Source organism: Podarcis tiliguerta (assembly GCF_965153285.1).
Source record: "Podarcis tiliguerta genome assembly, chromosome: 6".
Taxonomy (NCBI): Eukaryota; Metazoa; Chordata; class Lepidosauria; order Squamata; family Lacertidae; genus Podarcis; species Podarcis tiliguerta.
In genome coordinates, this window is record NC_139539.1 from 859,975 (window position 1) to 877,904 (window position 17,930).

At 54.0% G+C, this 17,930-nt stretch overlaps 2 protein-coding genes across 3 annotated transcripts; one reads left to right on the forward strand and one right to left on the reverse strand.

Annotated features, from left to right (window-relative positions):
* Window positions 1-607: 607 nt before the first annotated feature.
* On the forward strand, window positions 608-9,602 carry TNNC2 (troponin C2, fast skeletal type). 2 transcript variants are annotated; one of them, XM_083447725.1, is made up of 7 exons: window positions 608-1,214; window positions 1,312-2,248; window positions 3,669-3,720; window positions 4,947-5,090; window positions 5,187-5,301; window positions 8,147-8,283; window positions 9,319-9,602. In XM_083447725.1, exons 2-7 carry the CDS (start codon window positions 2,246-2,248, stop codon window positions 9,348-9,350), a joined length of 483 nt encoding a protein of 160 aa, XP_083303851.1. In that variant the 5' UTR covers window positions 608-1,214; window positions 1,312-2,245; the 3' UTR covers window positions 9,351-9,602. The 2 variants fall into 2 exon arrangements, with proteins under 2 accessions (XP_083303851.1, XP_083303850.1); XM_083447724.1 differs by lacking the exon at window positions 608-1,214 and having other exon boundaries at window positions 2,125-2,257.
* Window positions 9,603-11,078: 1,476 nt separating this feature from the next.
* On the reverse strand, window positions 11,079-16,587 carry UBE2C (ubiquitin conjugating enzyme E2 C). The gene is made up of 6 exons (XM_083447172.1): window positions 16,409-16,587; window positions 16,103-16,130; window positions 14,812-14,898; window positions 12,444-12,648; window positions 11,832-11,891; window positions 11,079-11,316 (listed from the first exon to the last, which is right to left on the reverse strand). Exons 1-6 carry the CDS (start codon window positions 16,510-16,512, stop codon window positions 11,258-11,260), a joined length of 543 nt encoding a protein of 180 aa, XP_083303298.1. The 5' UTR covers window positions 16,513-16,587; the 3' UTR covers window positions 11,079-11,257.
* Between the last annotated feature and the right edge of the window lie 1,343 nt (window positions 16,588-17,930).

Here is a 17,930-nt window from a genome sequence, read left to right on the forward strand (position 1 = left end):
GGCTTTCGGTTGTCCCAGGTGCCCTCGAGGTGGAGGAGAGGATGGCAAACTTTCCTCCTGTGAATTTTCTTAAGCAAACTTTCCGGAGGAGCCACATGGGGAAGCTGCCAGTGCCTTGGCACTTGAGCCCCCTGCAGTGTGTGTGTGTGAGGGGCTGTTCTGGGGCACATGGCAGGAGCTGGGGGGGGGGGGGAGGTGGCATTTCCAGAACACAAGCCCTGCCAGTCCTGAAAACTTTTTAAACGCTTTTCCAAGAAGCCAACGAGCAAATCCCCTCTGGTGCCAGAACCCTGCAACTCTGCCAGGTTCCTTTGTTGTGCCTTCAATCTGGTGAGGGTTCAAGGTGTATTTGGTGGGGGGGGGAGAGACTAGACCCCCCCCCCACCGCCACTTCTCTGCCTTATTTAGGAAGCTGCTCTGCCGGCCTCCTCAGCAGCTTTCCTTAGGAATGTCTATTAATAGGGGAAGCGGACGGGGGCAGCCAGCTGCTCCCTTCCGTCAGGAGAGGACCGTTCCACAACATGGATCTCTGGCGACGTCAGAGAAGTTTATAACACGATGCACAGCCTGGAGAAATGGGGCGGAGGAAAGCTTTTCTCCTTCTCTCCCATGAAGCTGAATGTTGGGCAGATGAAAGGAAGGGCTTCTTCAGGCAGCACGGAAATTAAACTCTGGAACTCCTTCCTGCAGGACCCAGGGATGACTCACGCGGGAGGAGAAGGCTCTGGAGAGGTCCTAGCCAGGATGGCTCTGCTCTGCCTCTACAGTTGGACACAGAAACGATCCTGAATCCCTACTGCTGGGAGCCACAGGACAGGCAGTTGCTCTCTTGCTGAGCTCCTGCTAGCTGGTTTCCCATAATAGCCACCCTTCACAGGATGCTGGGCTAGGGGGCCTCAGGCTCTTCTGGTGTGCCTTGTGGTCAGTGGCTTTCCATGGACTGAGGCTGGGAAGTTTGGGAAGGAGAGAGAAAGGGTCCCGCGGATTCCATGCTCTCTGGCCTTCTTCCTATTTCACACACGACTTCCCTCGGGGAGGAAACTGGATCCCTTTATAAACAAGTGACAGCAGGGGGGCCTCCACTGCTTGGGTGCCCAGCAGCTTAGCAAAAGAAAAAGTCTGCTCCCAGCCCTTAGTCTGGGCCTTATTACATGAGCCCTCTTCCACAGCATTTGATATTTTCATTTACATACATTCATTCGAAATAAGAAGGGGTATGTACTCTTTTTCATTGCTGTTTGTATTATAGTTTATAATTTTTGTAAAGTGATATGTGCATGCAGGTCATCGTCTGTAAAATTTTATTTTCAGTTTATGAAGCAAGTCTGCATCCTCCCACCACACTGACGAAGAATTTTACGAAACAGTAGTCAATATCCGGAATAACTGTTCAGTGTTGGACATTATATTTGCTGAATACACAAAGCTTCATAACTTGTCTTGCATCGTACAAAGTCTGGTACCTCGCTTCATTTAAAGATTTCCAGAGACTTTGAGACTAAAGATTTCATTCTGGACTTGTTATGGTTTGAAGGAATTCTATAAACGATTGTCTGTTGTGTATGTACACGGTCACCGTGTTGCCTGGACATTGCTGACTTAGCCTAGGCAGACCTGGGAGGGGAGCCCCGTCCCCAGAACAGCCCATTCCTCCACTCGGAGGGGCCAGGAGGACACTCAGGGGAGCAGGCTGTGTTTCAGGACTTCCCAGCCCTCCCTCCATCCTCACTATATGGGATGCTTGTGTCTGGAGACGGAGGAGAACACCCACGGCTTTGTCCCTGCTATTTTTAACCCCCTGCTGGCCTGGGGCAGGTGTGCTCAGCGGACGGGCATGTACAGTTTGTGGGCAGCCTGCCTCCAGCTCCTTATCCTTCTCTCGGGGAGGTGTTGGGTTTCTCCCCCCAGGGCACCCGGACCCTCCCCGCCTCCTCCTCCTCCTCCTCCAGCCTCCCCTGCTGCTGAGGATGGACGCAGCCAGGAGTGGCTTGGCTAAATTTGGCTAAAATGCCCCGCCGGCCAATGAGCAGGCAGGGAGGGAGGCGATTGGCTCTCCGGAGACCCGCCTCCCGGCAGCGCCCAATGCCGAGGGCCTGGGCAGGGCCCCGCCCAGCGGGCAGAGTACAAATGGCCCTGCCAGGAGCCGCTGAGAAGCTTTCTTCCGTCGTCCGCCGGGGAGTGGAGTGGAGCGGACGCGCCGGGTCTCTTTCTCTCTGTGGGTTGCTGTGGGGTCTTTCCTGCCAACATGGTAAGCATGGTAAGACATGGGCACGTGTGCCCATTTTTGACGGCGGCGCCCAGGACGGTGGGAGACACATCTCCTCCCGGGATGCCGGACCGGGCCGCGGATCGTGCGCAGGTGGTGAGATGGACTGGTTGTTCGCGCGTCCGATGGGACAGGCCGGCGCCGGGGCCCAGGACCAGCACAGACCGTGGCGGGAGACGTGGCCAGGACACAAGCACGGCTCCCGGCGGAGCTGCCCTGTGTGGGGCCGAAGGGCAGGAGTGGCCCTTTGGCTGAGGCTGCAGGGGAGACTGGGGGGGGGGGCTGGGCGGGGGCAAGGCAAAAGGCTGGGGGCAGAGATGGGGTCTTCTTTTTTACTGCCCCCATGGAGAGGGAGGGCAGAGAGGTCAACCGCGGCTCGGGGTGTTGGGGGGCGGTTTTTGCTGGAAGAGAGATGGGGGCAAATACGGAATCTGCTTGGATCTGGGCGGGTGGTGGGCTGCCCTGGGGGGCACTGCACCCCTCGCAAAGTCCGGCCAAGGACACGAAGGATGGAGCCGGACGGCCGTGGAGAAAGCCAAGCCGCCGGTCATGAGAACCGGCCGGGAACCCTGCCTGCCCGCCGGCCGCTGAGCTGCAAGACCCGGCTTGAAGGAGTAACCCAATCCGCCAGCCGACAGGTGCTGGAGCAGCTGGCTGGCGGCCTGCTGAGCACCCTAGAAGGAGGCAGCCGGCGGGCGCTGCTAAGAATAGCATCCGGCGGTCAAGGAGCACCATCCTCTCCTCTGGCCAGCCACCGGGAGGTCCCTCTCTCAGGACCCAGGAATCCTGGCAAAGTCCAAAGGAGCCTGAGGCTGCAGCACAACTTGGGGCCAAAGCTGGCTGCCTCTGCCAGGGGGCACTGGGACCTTGGCACTGCAAGCGGCCTTCCATGGGGCTCCTCAAGGAGCAACTGCCTTTGTGGAGATGTGCCGCCCAGCCTCTTGAGAGCAAGGGATGCTCTTACAGAATCGGAAGGGACCCCCTGGGGTCATCTACTCCAACCCCGCTGCAATGCAAGAGCCACAACGGGAATCCCAGCGCTCCTCCTGTCCCCTGCTGCGAGCGCCTGGCACTAGCAACCCCGGCCGCAGAGGGTTGGGTGCCACGAATCCCCTTCTGCTGTGCCACCTGCAGAATGCCAGGCGGAGCAAGCCAAGGCCAAGGTTGGGTTGGCGCACCAGTGGCTGGCAGTCACCTTTCTGGTGATGCCCAGAGAAGGGGCTTATTTGTGGGCTGGGGAAAGAAAGTATCGGGAGAGAAGCAAACACCTGAGGAGGAGTTGGCAGCAGCGGCAATGGCAGAGTGGACTGCAGGTAGCCAGGAGTGGGGAGGGCATCCCTGGGCATGGCCCCGGTTGGGCCGGACTCTGCTCCCTTGGTGACTTCCTCCCCTTGCCTTGCAGACGGACCAGCAGGCGGAAGCCCGGTCCTTCCTCACCGAGGAAATGATCGCGGGTGAGTTGAGGGGCATCCTGGGCGGCGCGGGCACAGCGGGCACCCTGCCTCGGCCGAGGGGCAAAGTGGCTGTGTTGGATGTGGGCCAACTAGGGAGGAAGGCGGGGTAACCACAAAACGTCATAAACTAGTACTTTATTTGCTGGCACCCTGAGACATAGTGTGGTATAGTGGTTAGTGCGTTGGAGGAGGACCTGGAAGAGACCAGGGTACAGCTCCCTACGCCGCCATGAAGCTCCCAGGGTGTGGCCTTGGGTCACTGCCTCTCGGCTTGACCTACCTCACAGGGATAAAAGTGGGAGGCGAAGCCTTTTATACCCTCTTGAGCTCTTTGGAGGGAGAAAAAAAAGGTTGGATATATATGTAAGACTAGTAAGAATTAATAACCGTGCCCAGCCATTCCACAAGTGGCTTTGGAGGCTCAGAGGATTAACAGGTCCTATGATGGGTGGGGGAGAGGGGGAGGCACCCCCTCTTCCAGCACCCAAAATATTGCCAAGCCCCTCCAAAATGGACCCCTAAATTGCAACCAAGCAACCATCTTCCTCTCATTTGGGTGGCTCCTGAATCTCCAGCTGCACACACAGAAGGGGAACGCCTGGAATCGGGGAGGTCCAGGGCGGAGAGGCGGTTGCTGCTGCCCCTGCAGTGTGGGCCTGCTGCCCCCTGCAGTTCTGACCTTGTGCTTAGCAGTCCCCCCCCCCTAGACACCCCCTGGCCAAGGACTCCCTGCTACCTCTGCATGTGGGTTGTGTGAGGTTTGAAGCATTATCACTTGGGGAGGGGTTGCTCTTCTCCTTTCCATTCTCTGCCTGAGCAGAGCAGGGATTGTGTGCATGCATGCAATGGGGGGGGGGTTTGTTGTTTTGGGGTCCTCCCCCACCAAAGGAGCTGATCCCACCTGCAGAAGCTCCATGAGATTTTCCATAGAATGCCACCTTTCAGCTAAAAAGCAGAGGGGTCTGCGTTGTGGGCAGACGGTTTTTCTATGATCCTTTTTAGCCCGTTGGCAAGCCATTCCCTCCTTTGGCCCTTTAGAAAGAATGAAAACAGTTAGAATTGTAGTCAAAAGGGACCCCTAGTGGTCATCCAGCCCAACCCCCTGCCACTCGGAGCTTGCAGGATCTGGGAAACCTCCGAGCTGACTTGGATGTTGGCCCAAACCATGCTCTGGTTCCTGCCAGTCTCACCCCCCTCACCCCCCCTGCTCTCTCTCCCCCCTGCAGAGTTCAAAGCCGCCTTTGACATGTTTGATGCGGACGGTGGCGGCGACATCAGCACCAAGGAGTTGGGCACCGTCATGAGGATGCTGGGGCAGACGCCCACCAAAGAGGAGCTGGACGCCATCATAGAGGAGGTGGATGAGGATGGTGAGCAGGGGCTGCATCTGAGGGGGGGGGTGAAGGGAGGCTGAGGGGGGCCGGAGGGGGCAGCCCTCACCCTTCTCCTGGGGACCCTCCCTGCAGGCAGCGGAACCATCGACTTCGAGGAGTTCTTGGTCATGATGGTGCGCCAGATGAAAGAGGATGCCAAGGGAAAAAGCGAGGAGGAGCTGGCAGAGTGCTTCCGCATCTTTGACAGGTGAGGCCGAGATGGGGGGGGGGGCAGCAGAAGCCCCTCCTGCCTGGAGAAGGGCCTGAACAGCTGGAGCAATGTTCAGGTCACACACAGAGATACTTAGAATCATAGAGTTGGAAGAGACCCCAAGGGCCATCGAGTCCAACCCCCTGCCAAGCAGGAAACACCATCAGAGCACTCCTGACATATGGTTGTCAAGCCTCTGCTTAAAGACCTCCAAAGAAGGAGACTCCACCACACTCCTTCCAAAGAGGTCATAGAATCATAGAGTTGGAAGAGACCACAAGGGCCATCGAATCCAACCCCCTGCCAAGCAGGAAACACCATCAGAGCACTCCTGACATATGGTTGTCAAGCCTCTGCTTAAAGACCTCCAAAGAAGGAGACTCCACCACACTCCTTGGCAGCAAATTCCACTGTCAAACAGCTCTTACTGTCAGGAAGTTCTTCCTAATGTTTAGGTGGAATCTTCTTTCTTGTAGTTTGGATCCATTGCTCCGTGTCCGCTTCCCTGGAGCAGCAGAAAACAACCTTTCTCCCTCCTCTATGTGACATCCTTTTATATATTTGAACTTATGCTCTGCCAAGACTCCCATTCAAATCTCCTTATGGCAGCTGGACTGGCATTGAGTCACAGAACTACAAAACTGGAAGGGACCCCCAAGGGTCCTCTAGTCTCACCCCCTGCAGCGCAGGAATCGCAGCTAAGGCATCCCTGGCAGGTGAACACCCGACCTCTGCACAAAAGCCTCCAGCGAAGGAGAGTCCACTCCACCATCAAATGACCCTTATTGTCAAAACAAATGTGGTGTGGTATAGTGGTTAGAGTGTTGGGTGAGGACCTGAGAGACCAGGGTTCAAATCCTCCCCCTACTCCGCTGTAAAGCTCCCCAGGTGTGACCTTGAGCCCGTCGCTGCCTCTCAGCCTGACCTACCTCACAGGGTTGTTGTGGGGATGGAGAGCAGGAGAACAACGTAGGCCACCTGGACCTCCTTGGAGGAGAAAGGTGGACTGCAGATGCAGTCAGTATATAAGTTCTGTCTGTGGGACTCTGGGTCTGTTGATGTGGATTTGACCAGGAGAGTTCCCCGGATCAGGATTGCAAACCAGGAAGGGGTGGGCACCCGTTGTGGTTCCCTCCTGCATTTAGACAAAGTAGAATATTGCCTCCTCCGTCACCAACCATCCAAGCTGGGGCACCACAGAACTGAGATTTCCCCACCTACAGCTCTTCCCAAAGCTGGCTTTCGCACCCAGAGCCCAAACAGAGAGTGAGCTGCAGTTGTCACAGAAGCTGCCTCTTCTCCTGTTCCCTGGAGGCTAATTCTGTCCGGTCTCCTTTTTCACCTCCCGGCAAACACCGGCAGCTTTTGAGGAAGGAGGAGGAGCCTGACTAGGTGAATGCCAGGCACAACGGATAGGGGTGCAGAAGGGGGTCCGGGAACCTCAGGGGACCCAGTGATCTTGGCTGCCCAGACACCATCTCCCTTCACTGCTTGGTCCCTGCCCAGCTGGTGCCAGGCTTGGAGGAGAAGGAAGAGTTTGGGGTCACCAACCCTGGGGTGCTTGTGTGGAATCAGAAGGCAGTCTCATCCTGGCACGCCAGAGGGGAGCCTTCCCTCCCCACCAGTCTGCCACAGGCCAACCCATCCAAAACACACACATTGGTTCCATCCAGAGAAGTGGGGCAGGGGGCACCTGCCCGGTTCCACCCCACATGCCGGTTGTGCAGCCAACAAACCAGCTGAATCCAGACAAGACGGAGGCTCTGTGGGTGACTGGCTCTCCGATCTGGGCACTGGTGGGGCATCTTGTTCTAGACGGGGTGGCACTGCCCTCAAAGGAGCAGGAGCGTAGCTTGGGGGTGCTCCTTGAATCGCCTTTGGAAGGTGGCCTCTGCACCACTGTGCCACCCTTGGCCACTCCTGGAGAGACAGCTTGGCTCCAGTGATCTTTGCCGGCTCTTGCAATGCTCTCTGCAGGAGACTTCCTGGCAGGGAGAATATCCACTCTGAGAACCATTGCACCCATCGCTGCTTCTCTCCTGGGCCCGTTTTAGGGTGTCAGGGCTGAAGGAACACCTCTTCCCACACCAAGCTGGCTGCATTTTAAGATCTGCAGGAGGTGCTCTGCTAGGGACGGTTTCTTTCTTTTTTAAAAAATAATTTTTATTAATTTTAACATATAAATTATAACACATACCGCAAAACTTCACCACTTATACAATGTTTTTTGGACTTCCATCAGCACCTCTGATGATCCACCGTTTTGACCACTTCTTCTGTATTTCTTAAATTCATATTGCCTTTAATTATCTTAACTAACCATCCTCCCCTTTATCCATTTGTGCAATAGTTCCAATAATTCACCTTACAAAACTTCTTGCAAACCTAGAAACGTAGTCTGATCATCACAATTACTTTTCAAATAGTCTGTAAATTTACACCAGTCTTTCTGGTCCCACAGATTTCGAATCCTTCCTGTCGGTTTATCTAGTTCTGCATAGTCCATTAATTTCATTCTCCGTTCTTCTTCTTCTTCCGTCCCTGGCAAGAAACACCCAGGGACTCTTTCTTGCCTTTCAACGTACTTCTCTGGTCTCCCCAACTTTAAGCACTGGAGAGCAGAGAAGCCACAACCCGCCTTAGGAGAAGACCACAGGAACCACATCCCCACAGCTCTTCCCATAGAGTTAGAAGGAACCCACCTGCCCCCGTTCCAGCCCCTCGATAGCCTTCTTAAACTGGGGTGCCCACACCTGGCTCTGACCAGACTGCAGAGATGGGTTTAGATCAGGAGGAGCTCAGGGCTGCCTCCAACACTTCTCCTCCCCCCTCCCCAAAACAGGAATGGCGATGGCTTCCTGGACGCAGAGGAGCTGGTCGAGATCTTCCAGTTATCCGGAGAGTCTGTCACTGAAGAAGAGATCGAGGAGCTCATGAAGGACGGAGACAAAAACAACGATGGCCGGATTGACTTTGACGGTGAGTGGGTCAGCCAGCCTTTCTTTGGGGCTGGAGAGGGTGGGGTGTCCGGCCAGCTCTGTGACCCTTCCACCGGCCCCACAGGTCAGGGCCCTCAAGGCACACACAGCCTCCCTGCTCAAGCAGAATATGAATTTTATATACAAACAAGTAAATCCCTGTTGTTGAGGCTCGCTGACCTCCCGGAAAAGCAAAAATTGGACCTTTTTCTGTTAGGCAAAGATCATAAGACGACCCAGATGATCGCCAGATTCTGTGCACAGATCTGTAGGCGCAGATCCCCCCCCCCAACCCAAACTAGTTTGTTAAGAAAATCCCCAAACTCGGTTCCATGGGCGACTCTGGGTCATCTCTCTGTGGTAGCTTATCTTAAAAGTTTTCAGTGGCTATATGCTTATCACATTTATAAATTTTAAATTTATTGTTGTACATTGTTTTAAATGTTTGCTTTCCTTCTGGGATTCTACCCCCAAGTGTGTTTTATAAGCTGGTCTCAGACCGTAATAAATCATCTATCTATCTAAACAAGTAAATCAATTCCCAGCTTCGATGGATATACAGTGGTACCTCGGGTTACAGACGCTTCAGGTTACAGACTCCGCTAGCCCAGAAGTATTACCTCGGGTTAAGAACTTTGCTTCAGGAGAACAGAAATCGCGTGGCGGCAGCGGGAGGCCCCATTAGCTAAATGGTGCCTCAGGTTAAGAACAGTTTCAGGTTAAGTATGGACCTCCAGAATGAATTAAGTACTTAACCCGAGGTACCACTGTAGTAGTAGTAGTAATAATAATAATAATAATGCCACCAGTGTATGCTTCCCTCTTCCTTCCTGGGCTTTGGCAGCTGTCGATTCTGGGCTCTTGGCAACCTGGCCAGAGCCCTTCATCTGGGGGGGTTAGAGTTACAGCCAGCCCCGATCTGGGTGAGGTTGCTGCCCCCTTGAGATCCTGCTGCCCAGGACTGTGGTGTGTGGAGTCCGTGGCCCTTGGCCCCCTCCTGCCTCGGGACTGACCTGTCTTCCGTCTCCCCCCGCAGAGTTCCTGAAGATGATGGAGGGTGTGCAGTAAAGCGACTCAATACATTCCTGCAAAGCTGAGGGCCGCTGCCAGCCGCCAAGCCGGCCCCCTCTTGCCTCTGCTCCAGCCGCCAAGCCTCGCCTTTTGAGCTGCCCCCACCCCTCCAGTCCTGTTCCGGCCTGCTGCTCCAACACAGCTCAGAGACTCGTTTCGGCTCCGCTTTGGGGGTGCCCACCGACCCCCCCAAGCCTGTGACGCTCTGTTTATAGCACTCAACACATCAATAAAGAGCAAAGGACTGGAGCTGAGCACCGTCTGCAGTGGGGACCTGACCCAGAGGGGTGGGGAGGGGGGAGGTTGATGGGAGCAGATGGCGGGGGCCTCCATGTGTCGGTGGACCACGAATCCCACCCCCACCACCCCACATTGCAGGGGTTGGGCTAGATGGCCCTTGGGGTCCCTTTCAAACTCTACAATCCCGTTTTCCTGAGCCCTGACCTCTGGGCCAGGCTGGCTCCTGGCAATGAGGGGAACTGGAGTCCAGGAATCTGGAGGGGGCCACAGAACCCTCTCCCCTCTGGCCCCAATGAGCCCCCTGGAGTGGCTTGTAAATCAGGCAACCAGAAATGGGAGGGGTGGAGTCATACAGAGATCTTTTCCTGGGGCAGCTGCACACCGTGGGGGGGCCACTTCTGCAAGAGACTGTCTGTTTGTATGGAAGACAAATCGAGGTTCACTTCTCAATGGCTGCTTGCAGATTTTAAACTGCGTCACTCGACTCCACCATAAATCTCAGGCAAACATCCACAGTTCTTTGGCCCCAAAGACCCCAGCAGGCAGAGGAGGTCTCAGCTGAAGGCTCAAAAAAGGCGAGAGAGAAAGGCCAGTTTGCTTCAGAAAAGCAACTGGAGCGACATTCAGGACCAACAACAGGACAGACCTTCATTGGAGGGTTTTAGACGGCGGTTGTTGTAGCCACTGGCCAGGGATCCATTACAGGGTAGAGGAGGCATCCCCAAACTCGGCCCTCCAGATGTTTTGGGACTACAACTCCCATCATCCCTAGCTAACAGGACCAGTGGTCAGGGATGATGGGAGTTGTAGTCCAACATCTGGGGACCCACAGGTGGAGAACTGCTGGGCTAGAGGATGATCCGGGGGGGTTCCTCCCAAGCCCACATTGCGATGACCTCTTCTCCCAGCCCATCCTGGAATTCAAAGCTGCAAGAGGCAGCGCATGGCAGCCTCTTCAAAGGAACTGCCGTATTTTTCTGTGTATAAGACACCCCCCCCTATTTTGGGGGAGTCAAATTTTAGAAAATGGGGGTGAGATGGCTCCATGTATAAGACGACCCCCACTTTTTAGCATAATTTTTAATGAAAAAACCCCTGGTCTTATACATGGAAAAGTACGGTAATCTAACTGGGGGCGGAAGAGTAGGAGATCCAGCAGGGCTTGTCTTAGGCAGTCTCAAGAACCCTGAGCAAGCCCCTGTTATTTATTATTATTATTATTACTATTTATTAAATTTGTTAGTTGCTTTATCTTGGCCAAGGCCACTCTCCTGGCTGCCTACAAAACTTCCTCCCCAAGCCAGCAACCCACATCCGGGCTCCCATGTGTAAAATGAGGTGTGCCCCCCCCCGGCCCAGTGGCCAGCCCCCTCTTGCGGCATCCATAGGGAGAGGTGCTCTGAGCTGACCCCCCCCACCTACCTCTGGGTTTCAATATAGGGGGCCCAGGTGAGCAGCAGAAGCAGAGCAGGAACCAGGCCCCCGTTTAGAAAAAAAAACCCAAAAAGGAAACAGGTTTATTTATACATTAATCCACAGGACAAAATGCCAAATAAATTTAAAAACAAGTCTATAATACAGTGGCATTCACAGAGAAAGCGGTGCAAAGACGGACACAACACCAGGGGGGAGACGGAAGACAGGAGGGGGGCAGGGGGGGGCAATCAGGTATCCTGGTTCTTCATATGCTTTGCATACGATTCGTGAAGGTGCTTCTTGTAGGCTGCGGGGGGGAGAGACACGGAAATGAAGGTCAGGGGAAGGAGGCGGGGCTTCTGAGTGGCCCCCTCCCAAAAGACACCCCCCTCCCTCCCGAGGCCATGTCAAATGGGACTGCAATAGCAGTCGGGAGCTGGAGAAAGAGACAACCACACACACCCCGATTTCCGTGGGGTGGGGGCAAAGGATCCGGTACTGTGGCTTTGATTCCTCCTCCATAGCCGCCCCCCCCAGGCTCACTTCTGTTGAGGACTCAAGCGGGGGGCTTCCTTGGACCTCCAAACAACCCCCGACCTCCCTCCACCGCCCCCGTCTCAAGTGTCTCTGGCCCATTCTCTACCTCCAAGTTCCAGAGGACTTTCCCCCGGCCCTCTGTACATGCTCCAAGGCACAGATCCTCGCAGCATCCTCTGGGGCTCAAAATGATGTGGGGAGGAGAGAAAAGGAGATCCAGAAAGACACCCCCCCATCGCTATGCCTCCCTCCCTTGATGCATAATCTGAATTTCGAGACACCCACCTGCCTGGTCCTTCCAGAGCTCTGCAGCTTCTGTGTTCAGCGGACTCTCGACGTTTGGCTCTGTGGGGAGAGATTTGCCGTCAGGGTGGGGGCTAAAGGCCCAAGACTACCTGGGTGGGGGAGATCCTTCAACTGCACCCCCTATGCTCCAGAAACAGGCCAGGGAACTCAGTTCAGAAATCCCCACCAGATCCCACGGCCGAAGTTGCAGCCAGGAAGATCTTCTGCGCACAGCCCCAGGAATTATCCCGGGTGGGGGACAAAGGAGGGGCTGTGGGGGCAAACAGACACAGGTTTTCATAGAACCAAAAAGCCAGAAGGGACCCTCAAGGGTCATCCAGCCCAACCCCCCACAATGCACGAACCGTGGCTAAATCAGTTTGGGGTTTTCAGTGCCGCCGTTGAAGGAAAAACGAATGAGGCGCAGAGAACGGCTTTCATGCAGGAAAGATCATGCAAGCCCACTTTGAATTCTCAGGACAAGACCGGGTAGGAGTTCTTCAGGTAGAGCTGTGTGCTGGTTGTTTCACTGAGGCTGGAGGGGCCTGGCCGGACCCCAGGCCAGGCCTGGAGTTGGAGGGCAGGAGCAGCCCCCCAGCGCTTCTGACTCACCTCCCAGCAGACTCTGGATGGAGAGCAGGATGGTGCGGACATCATAGAGAGCCGACCACTTGTCCTTCAGGATGTCCAGGCAGATGTTGCCCTGCAGGTCCACGTTGGGGTGGTAGCAGGGGGTGAGGAATTTGATGGTGGGCGCGTTGTAAGGGTACCCGCTGGGGAACTCCAGGGACAGCTTGTACCTCAGGTCCTCATACACCTTTTTTGGGGGGGGGGGGGTGCAGTGGAGGTTGGGTGCAGAGCAGACAGGCATAAATCAGACACGGCATTCCATCTAATTATAAATAATTGCATTTATATTTCACCTTTTCTAAAGGAGCTCAAGGGAGTGTACATAGTTCTTCCCTTCCTCATTTATTTTATTTTTTAAAAAAATATTTTTATTAAGTACAAATTAGAAAACATACATATTCACAACAAAAGAAAATACAAAAAAGAAAGAAAATACATCTAACCAAGGGGAAAAAATGAGAGAATATTTTGTCTCTTTTCATATTTACAGTTATTTATACCTCTATAAAATGCTATTCACAATAAGGCAGTGAAATGAAAGATATCAGAAAAAAGAAAAAAAGAATAAAAAATTAAGTAAAAGAAAAAGATCATAGGTGAAAATGGATACAAACTACAAGAAAGAAGATTCCACCTAAACATTAGGAAGAATTTCCTGACAGTAAGAGCTGTTTGACAGTGGAATTTGCTGCCAAGGAGTGTGGTGGAGTCTCCTTCTTTGGAGGTCTTTAAGCAGAGGCTTGACAACCATATGTCAGGAGTGCTCTGATGGTGTTTCCTGCTTGGCAGGGGGTTGGACTCGATGACCCTTGTGGTCTCTTCCAACTCTATGATTCTATGATTCTATGAAAATTTTAAAAAATAGATAAGTACTCACAGTACATAGCTGTTTCCTATCTATATTTATATTCAATTGTATAATTTCATCTTGTCCTTATCTACCTTAAATAGTTCTTCCCTCCCTCATTTAATCCCTGCAGCAGACCTGTGAGGGAGGCTAGGCTGAGAGGCAGGTGACTAGTCCTCAGTGTGAGCTTCATGGCCGAGTGGTATATCCCCGCCCCAAGCCTGGCACACTAACCATTGCACCACGCTGCCTCCTGCCTCAAGGCCAGATTCCCAACTCCACTTGCTTCCACCCTTTCCCATCACTGTCTGTGGGCTTCTCACTGTTCACTGTGAGAACAGAGCGCTGCAGGAGATTCGGGACCCCTCTGACCTCAGGCAGCAGCCACTCCCTCTTGCCTTCTGGGGATCCCCTTAAGCACGTGAAACCCGGCAGCACTTTTCCTATATGCCTCATTTCCTAGGCAATCTCCCAACTGCTCTGCCCTCAGCGGCAGGACCCAGAAGGCTTCTGCAAGAGACGAGAGTGGCCTGAACGTCAGTCTCTGCCTTCTAACCGCAGGATGCAGGCTAAATACACGGCCATAACAGAATGCACTTTCCACGTGCACAGGTGTTGCATTAATAATAATAATGGTAGTAGTAGTAGTAGTAGCAAAAATTGTATTCATACCCCACCTTCCCTTGCCAGAGCCAGGCTCAGAGCAGCTAACACCAATAAAATCACAGTAAAAACGTAACAGGGGAAAAAGGAGAGAGGGGGGAAACCAATTTAAAGTACAGGTTAAAATGCAATTTTAAAAAGCAGCCTCATTTTAAAAGCAGTCCATAAAACAAAATCCAGACCATAAGGGGAGGGAAACATAAGGGTCAGACTGAGTCCAGACCAAAGGCCTGGTGGAACAGCTCTGTCTTTCAGGCCCTGCAGAAAGATGTCAAGTCCCGCAGGGCCCTAGTCTCTTGTGACAGAGCGTTCCACCACGTCGGGGCCAGTACTGAAAAGGCCCTGGCCCTAGTTGAGACCAATCTAACCACCTTGTGACTTGGGATGTCCAATCTGTGTCATTTGTGGACCTCAAGGTCCTCCGTGGGGCATACCAGGAGAGGCAGTCCCGTAGGTACGAGGGTCCTAGGGCTTTAAAGGTCAAAACCAGCACCTTAAACCTGACCCTGGACTCCACTGGAGTACACTGGGAACATGGCATGTTCCCAGGTCTGCGCAGCACTCCAGACACTGCTAAGCACCCGGGACCCTCAGATGGACATTGTTGTTCCCAGGACAAACGGATGATAGCAGCATGGCTCATTTGGGGTCCCTGCCTTACCCCCTGCCCCAATTCTCACCCTGCAGGGTGGCTGCACCTTGCGCATGGAAGGTTCTGGGTTCGATGCTGCGCATGGGGGAGACCCCCCCGACCCTGCAGAACTGTTGCTGCTGCTTCCGTCGGTGTAGATGAGGCTGACCTCTGAGGCCCAAGGCTTCCTCCCCCCTGACCCAACTCACCGTCCCAGTTGCTCCATTAATGGTCCCGATCCATTTGAAGAGGTTGTCTGACTCTGGGAAGGCCGAGATCCCTTTATCCCCAGACATCTGCATGGAGAAACAGGCGAGAGTGGCTGAAGAAGGGGGAACTGGGAGACTCTTTGCGGTTTGCTGGAAGCACTGGGTTGCCTCACCCAGGAGGGTGAAGGAAAACTGCCCTGGCGGGCCGACCCACATTCCTCCCCTGGGGCAACAGGGCGCCCCCCTCAGGCGGCACACAGCCTCACAAGCTGCCCCTCCATCAGTACTGTTTAGGGAAGTTTTGCATGTTTGCAGTTTTATTCCATTTTTAGTGTCCTGTTGGGAGCCGCCCAGAGCGGCTGGGGAAAGCCAGCCAGATGGGCGGGGTATAAATAATAAAATGTATTATTATTATTACTGCCCACAACACCCTCAGCAACTTGGGGCCAGTTTACCTAGGAGTTTGCCTTGCCTCCTATCTGCCCACTCAACCGCTTCGGACGGCGAATCGGGCCCTGTCACAGGCGCCCCACGGCGCCCATTTTGCATTTGTAAGAATTCAATTTTTCAGGGCAGCATCTGCACTTTGGAACTCCCTGCCACTTGAGATGAGGCAGGTGCCTTCACTGAATGCTTTATGGTGCCTGAGTGAGATCTTTTAAATTTATCACCCACCTGGTTTTACTGCATCCATGTGTATTTTGTTTGGTTTGTCCTTGAGCAAGATAAAGTGACTAACAATTTCAACAGATAATAACAACAACATAGCTCTTGTTTAGACAAGTGGATGTGTTTCAATTTTCCCCAGCACATTGTTTTTGCAACCTTTTGTGTTTTAACTTATTTCTGTACTCTTTTTTGTGGGATCTTTTGTTCTTTTGACTTTTTCCTGTACTGCACTGGGGTTTTTAATTTTATTTTTTTAATTTTTATATTCACTTTTCATTTTCATTCCTTACATACATCTCAAATTCTTAACCTGCGCTGAGGTTTTTAGCTACAATCAAGTGGGAGTATAAATTTAGTGAAGCAAGCAAAGAAATAGACGGAAGGCAACGCCCCAGCAAAGGAGCCCCCAGGGGCGCTGGCTCGCTTCTGGGGTGCTCAAGACATTCAAGATGGATCTTCCTCCTTCCCTGGCAGAGCCAAGGCACCCCACCCCCCCTTACTCGGCCGGGACCCTTAAAGGGCATCCATCCTGGGCAGAAGGCAGGAAGCTCCCCCCCCCCCGCCTGGGCTCTCTAGCCAGAAGCAGAGCAGCAGTTCAAGGGCCGCTGAAAGGGCGACTCACCATCAAAGTCATCAGCTCCTGCTGCAGCCTGTGGGGCGGAGACGGGGAAAGAGGGTTAGATCGGCAGCAGCAGGGCGGGGTCCGGAAAGTAGACGGTCCGCAGGGGACACTCTGCACGCGCCCAGGAGCCCCCTTACCCCCGCAAACGGGAAGAAGCACGACGGAACTCTGCATGCGCTCAGGAGCCCGACGGCCAACCTCCTTCCCCCCTACAGGAAGGGCCGCCTAGGCACTCTGCAGGCGCCCAGGAGCCCCCTTGCCCCCGCCCGCAGGAAGCAGTCCCCCTTGCCCCCTTCCCGCCGCTACCTGCTCCGGACGGAGCCCCGGGCGGCGGCGCTGCCGGGCTCGGCGGCCTTCCTGGCGGCGCTGGCGGCGCTGGCGGCGGCGGGGTCGGTGTTCTGCGAGGCCATGGCGGGCTGAGCGGGTCGGGCGGCGCCTCCTCGCCGGCGGCAGCCGCGGCCCCAGTTTGAATGTTGCAAAGCTCCGCCGCCGCGGCCAATCAGCGCCGCGCTCGCCTTCGATCCGTCCAATGGGAGCGCGCGCGCCGCGGGGCGTCCTGGAAACGGGCGGCGGGCGCGGCGGGAGGAGGCCGCTCATTGGCTGCCCGGGTCCGATTCCGAAAGAAGGCAGGCGGGGGCGGATTTCTTAAAGGGGCCGCGACCAGGAATTGAAAGAGCCCCGCCCAAAGACTCTTGGGAACTGTAGTTCGCACGGAGCTACACTTCCCAGAGCCCGCGACAAACTACAGCTGCCCGGATTTTTTCAGGGTGTTTGTGTGTGTGTGGAAGTGATGTGTTTAGAATGCATGATGTGCAATCTGCCCTTATTCAAGACTCGCACTGGCCTACCTCGCAGTTAGAACTGGATATGGAACAACTGATTGGTTCAAAATTGGGAAAGGAGTACAACAAGGCTGTATATTGTCTCCCTGCTTATTTAACTTATATGCAGAATTCATCATGCGAAAGGCTGGGCTGGATGAATCCCAAGCCGGAATTAAGTTTGCCGGAAGAAATATCAACAACCTCAGATATGCAGATGACACAACCTTGATGGCAGAAAGTGAGGAGGAATTAAAGAACCTTTTAATGAGGGTGAAAGAGGAGAGTGCAAAATATGGTCTGAAGCTCAACATCAAAAAAACGAAGATCATGGCCACTGGTCCCATCACCTCCTGGCAAACAGAAGGGGAGGAAATGGAGGCAGTGAGAGATTTTACTTTCTTGGGCTCCATGATCACTGCAGATGGTGACAGCAGCCACGAAATTAAAAGACGCCTGCTTCTTGGGAGAAAAGCAATGACAAACCTAGACAGCATCTTAAAAAGCAGAGACATCACCTTGCCAACAAAGGTCCGTATAGTAAAAGCTATGGTTTTCCCAGTAGTGATGTATGGAAGTGAGAGCTGGACCATAAAGAAGGCTGATCGCTGAAGAATGGATGCTTTTGAATTCTGGTGCTGGAGGAGACTCTTGAGAGTCCCATGGACTGCAAGAAGATCAAACCTCTCCATTCTGAAGGAAATCAGCCCTGAGGGCTCACTGGAAGGGCAGATCCTGAAGCTGAGGCTCCAAGACTTTGGCCGCCTCATGAGAAGAGAAGACTCCCTGGAAAAGACCCTGATGCTGGGAAAGATGGAGGGTGCAAGGAGAAGGGGACGTCAGAGGATGAGATGGTGGGACAGTGTTCTCAAAGCTACCAGCATGAGTTTGACCAAACTGCAGGAGGCAGTGGAAGACAGGAGTGCCTGGCGTGCTCTGGTCCATGGGGTCACGAAGTGGCAGACGCGACTAAACAACAACAACCTTGCAGGGGTGTACTGTACTGG

What these genes read in the sequence shown, in the direction of transcription:
- TNNC2 (XM_083447724.1), top strand. An exon ending in AGAGGAGGTGGATGAGGATG is followed by an intron (nt 5,091 to 5,186) that starts GTGAGCAGGGGC and finishes CCCTCCCTGCAG; the next exon opens with GCAGCGGAACCATCGACTTC. An exon ending in TGGCCGGATTGACTTTGACG is followed by an intron (nt 8,284 to 9,318) that starts GTGAGTGGGTCA and finishes CTCCCCCCGCAG; the next exon opens with AGTTCCTGAAGATGATGGAG.
- UBE2C (XM_083447172.1), bottom strand. Translation starts at nt 16,512, where the DNA reads ATGGCCTCGCAGAACACCGACCCCGCCGCCGCCAGCGCCGCCAGCGCC. An exon ending in CGGGGCTCCGTCCGGAGCAG is followed by an intron (nt 16,131 to 16,408) that starts GTAGCGGCGGGA and finishes TCCGCCCCACAG; the next exon opens with GCTGCAGCAGGAGCTGATGA. An exon ending in GCTCTGGAAGGACCAGGCAG is followed by an intron (nt 11,317 to 11,831) that starts GTGGGTGTCTCG and finishes TCCCCCCCGCAG; the next exon opens with CCTACAAGAAGCACCTTCAC.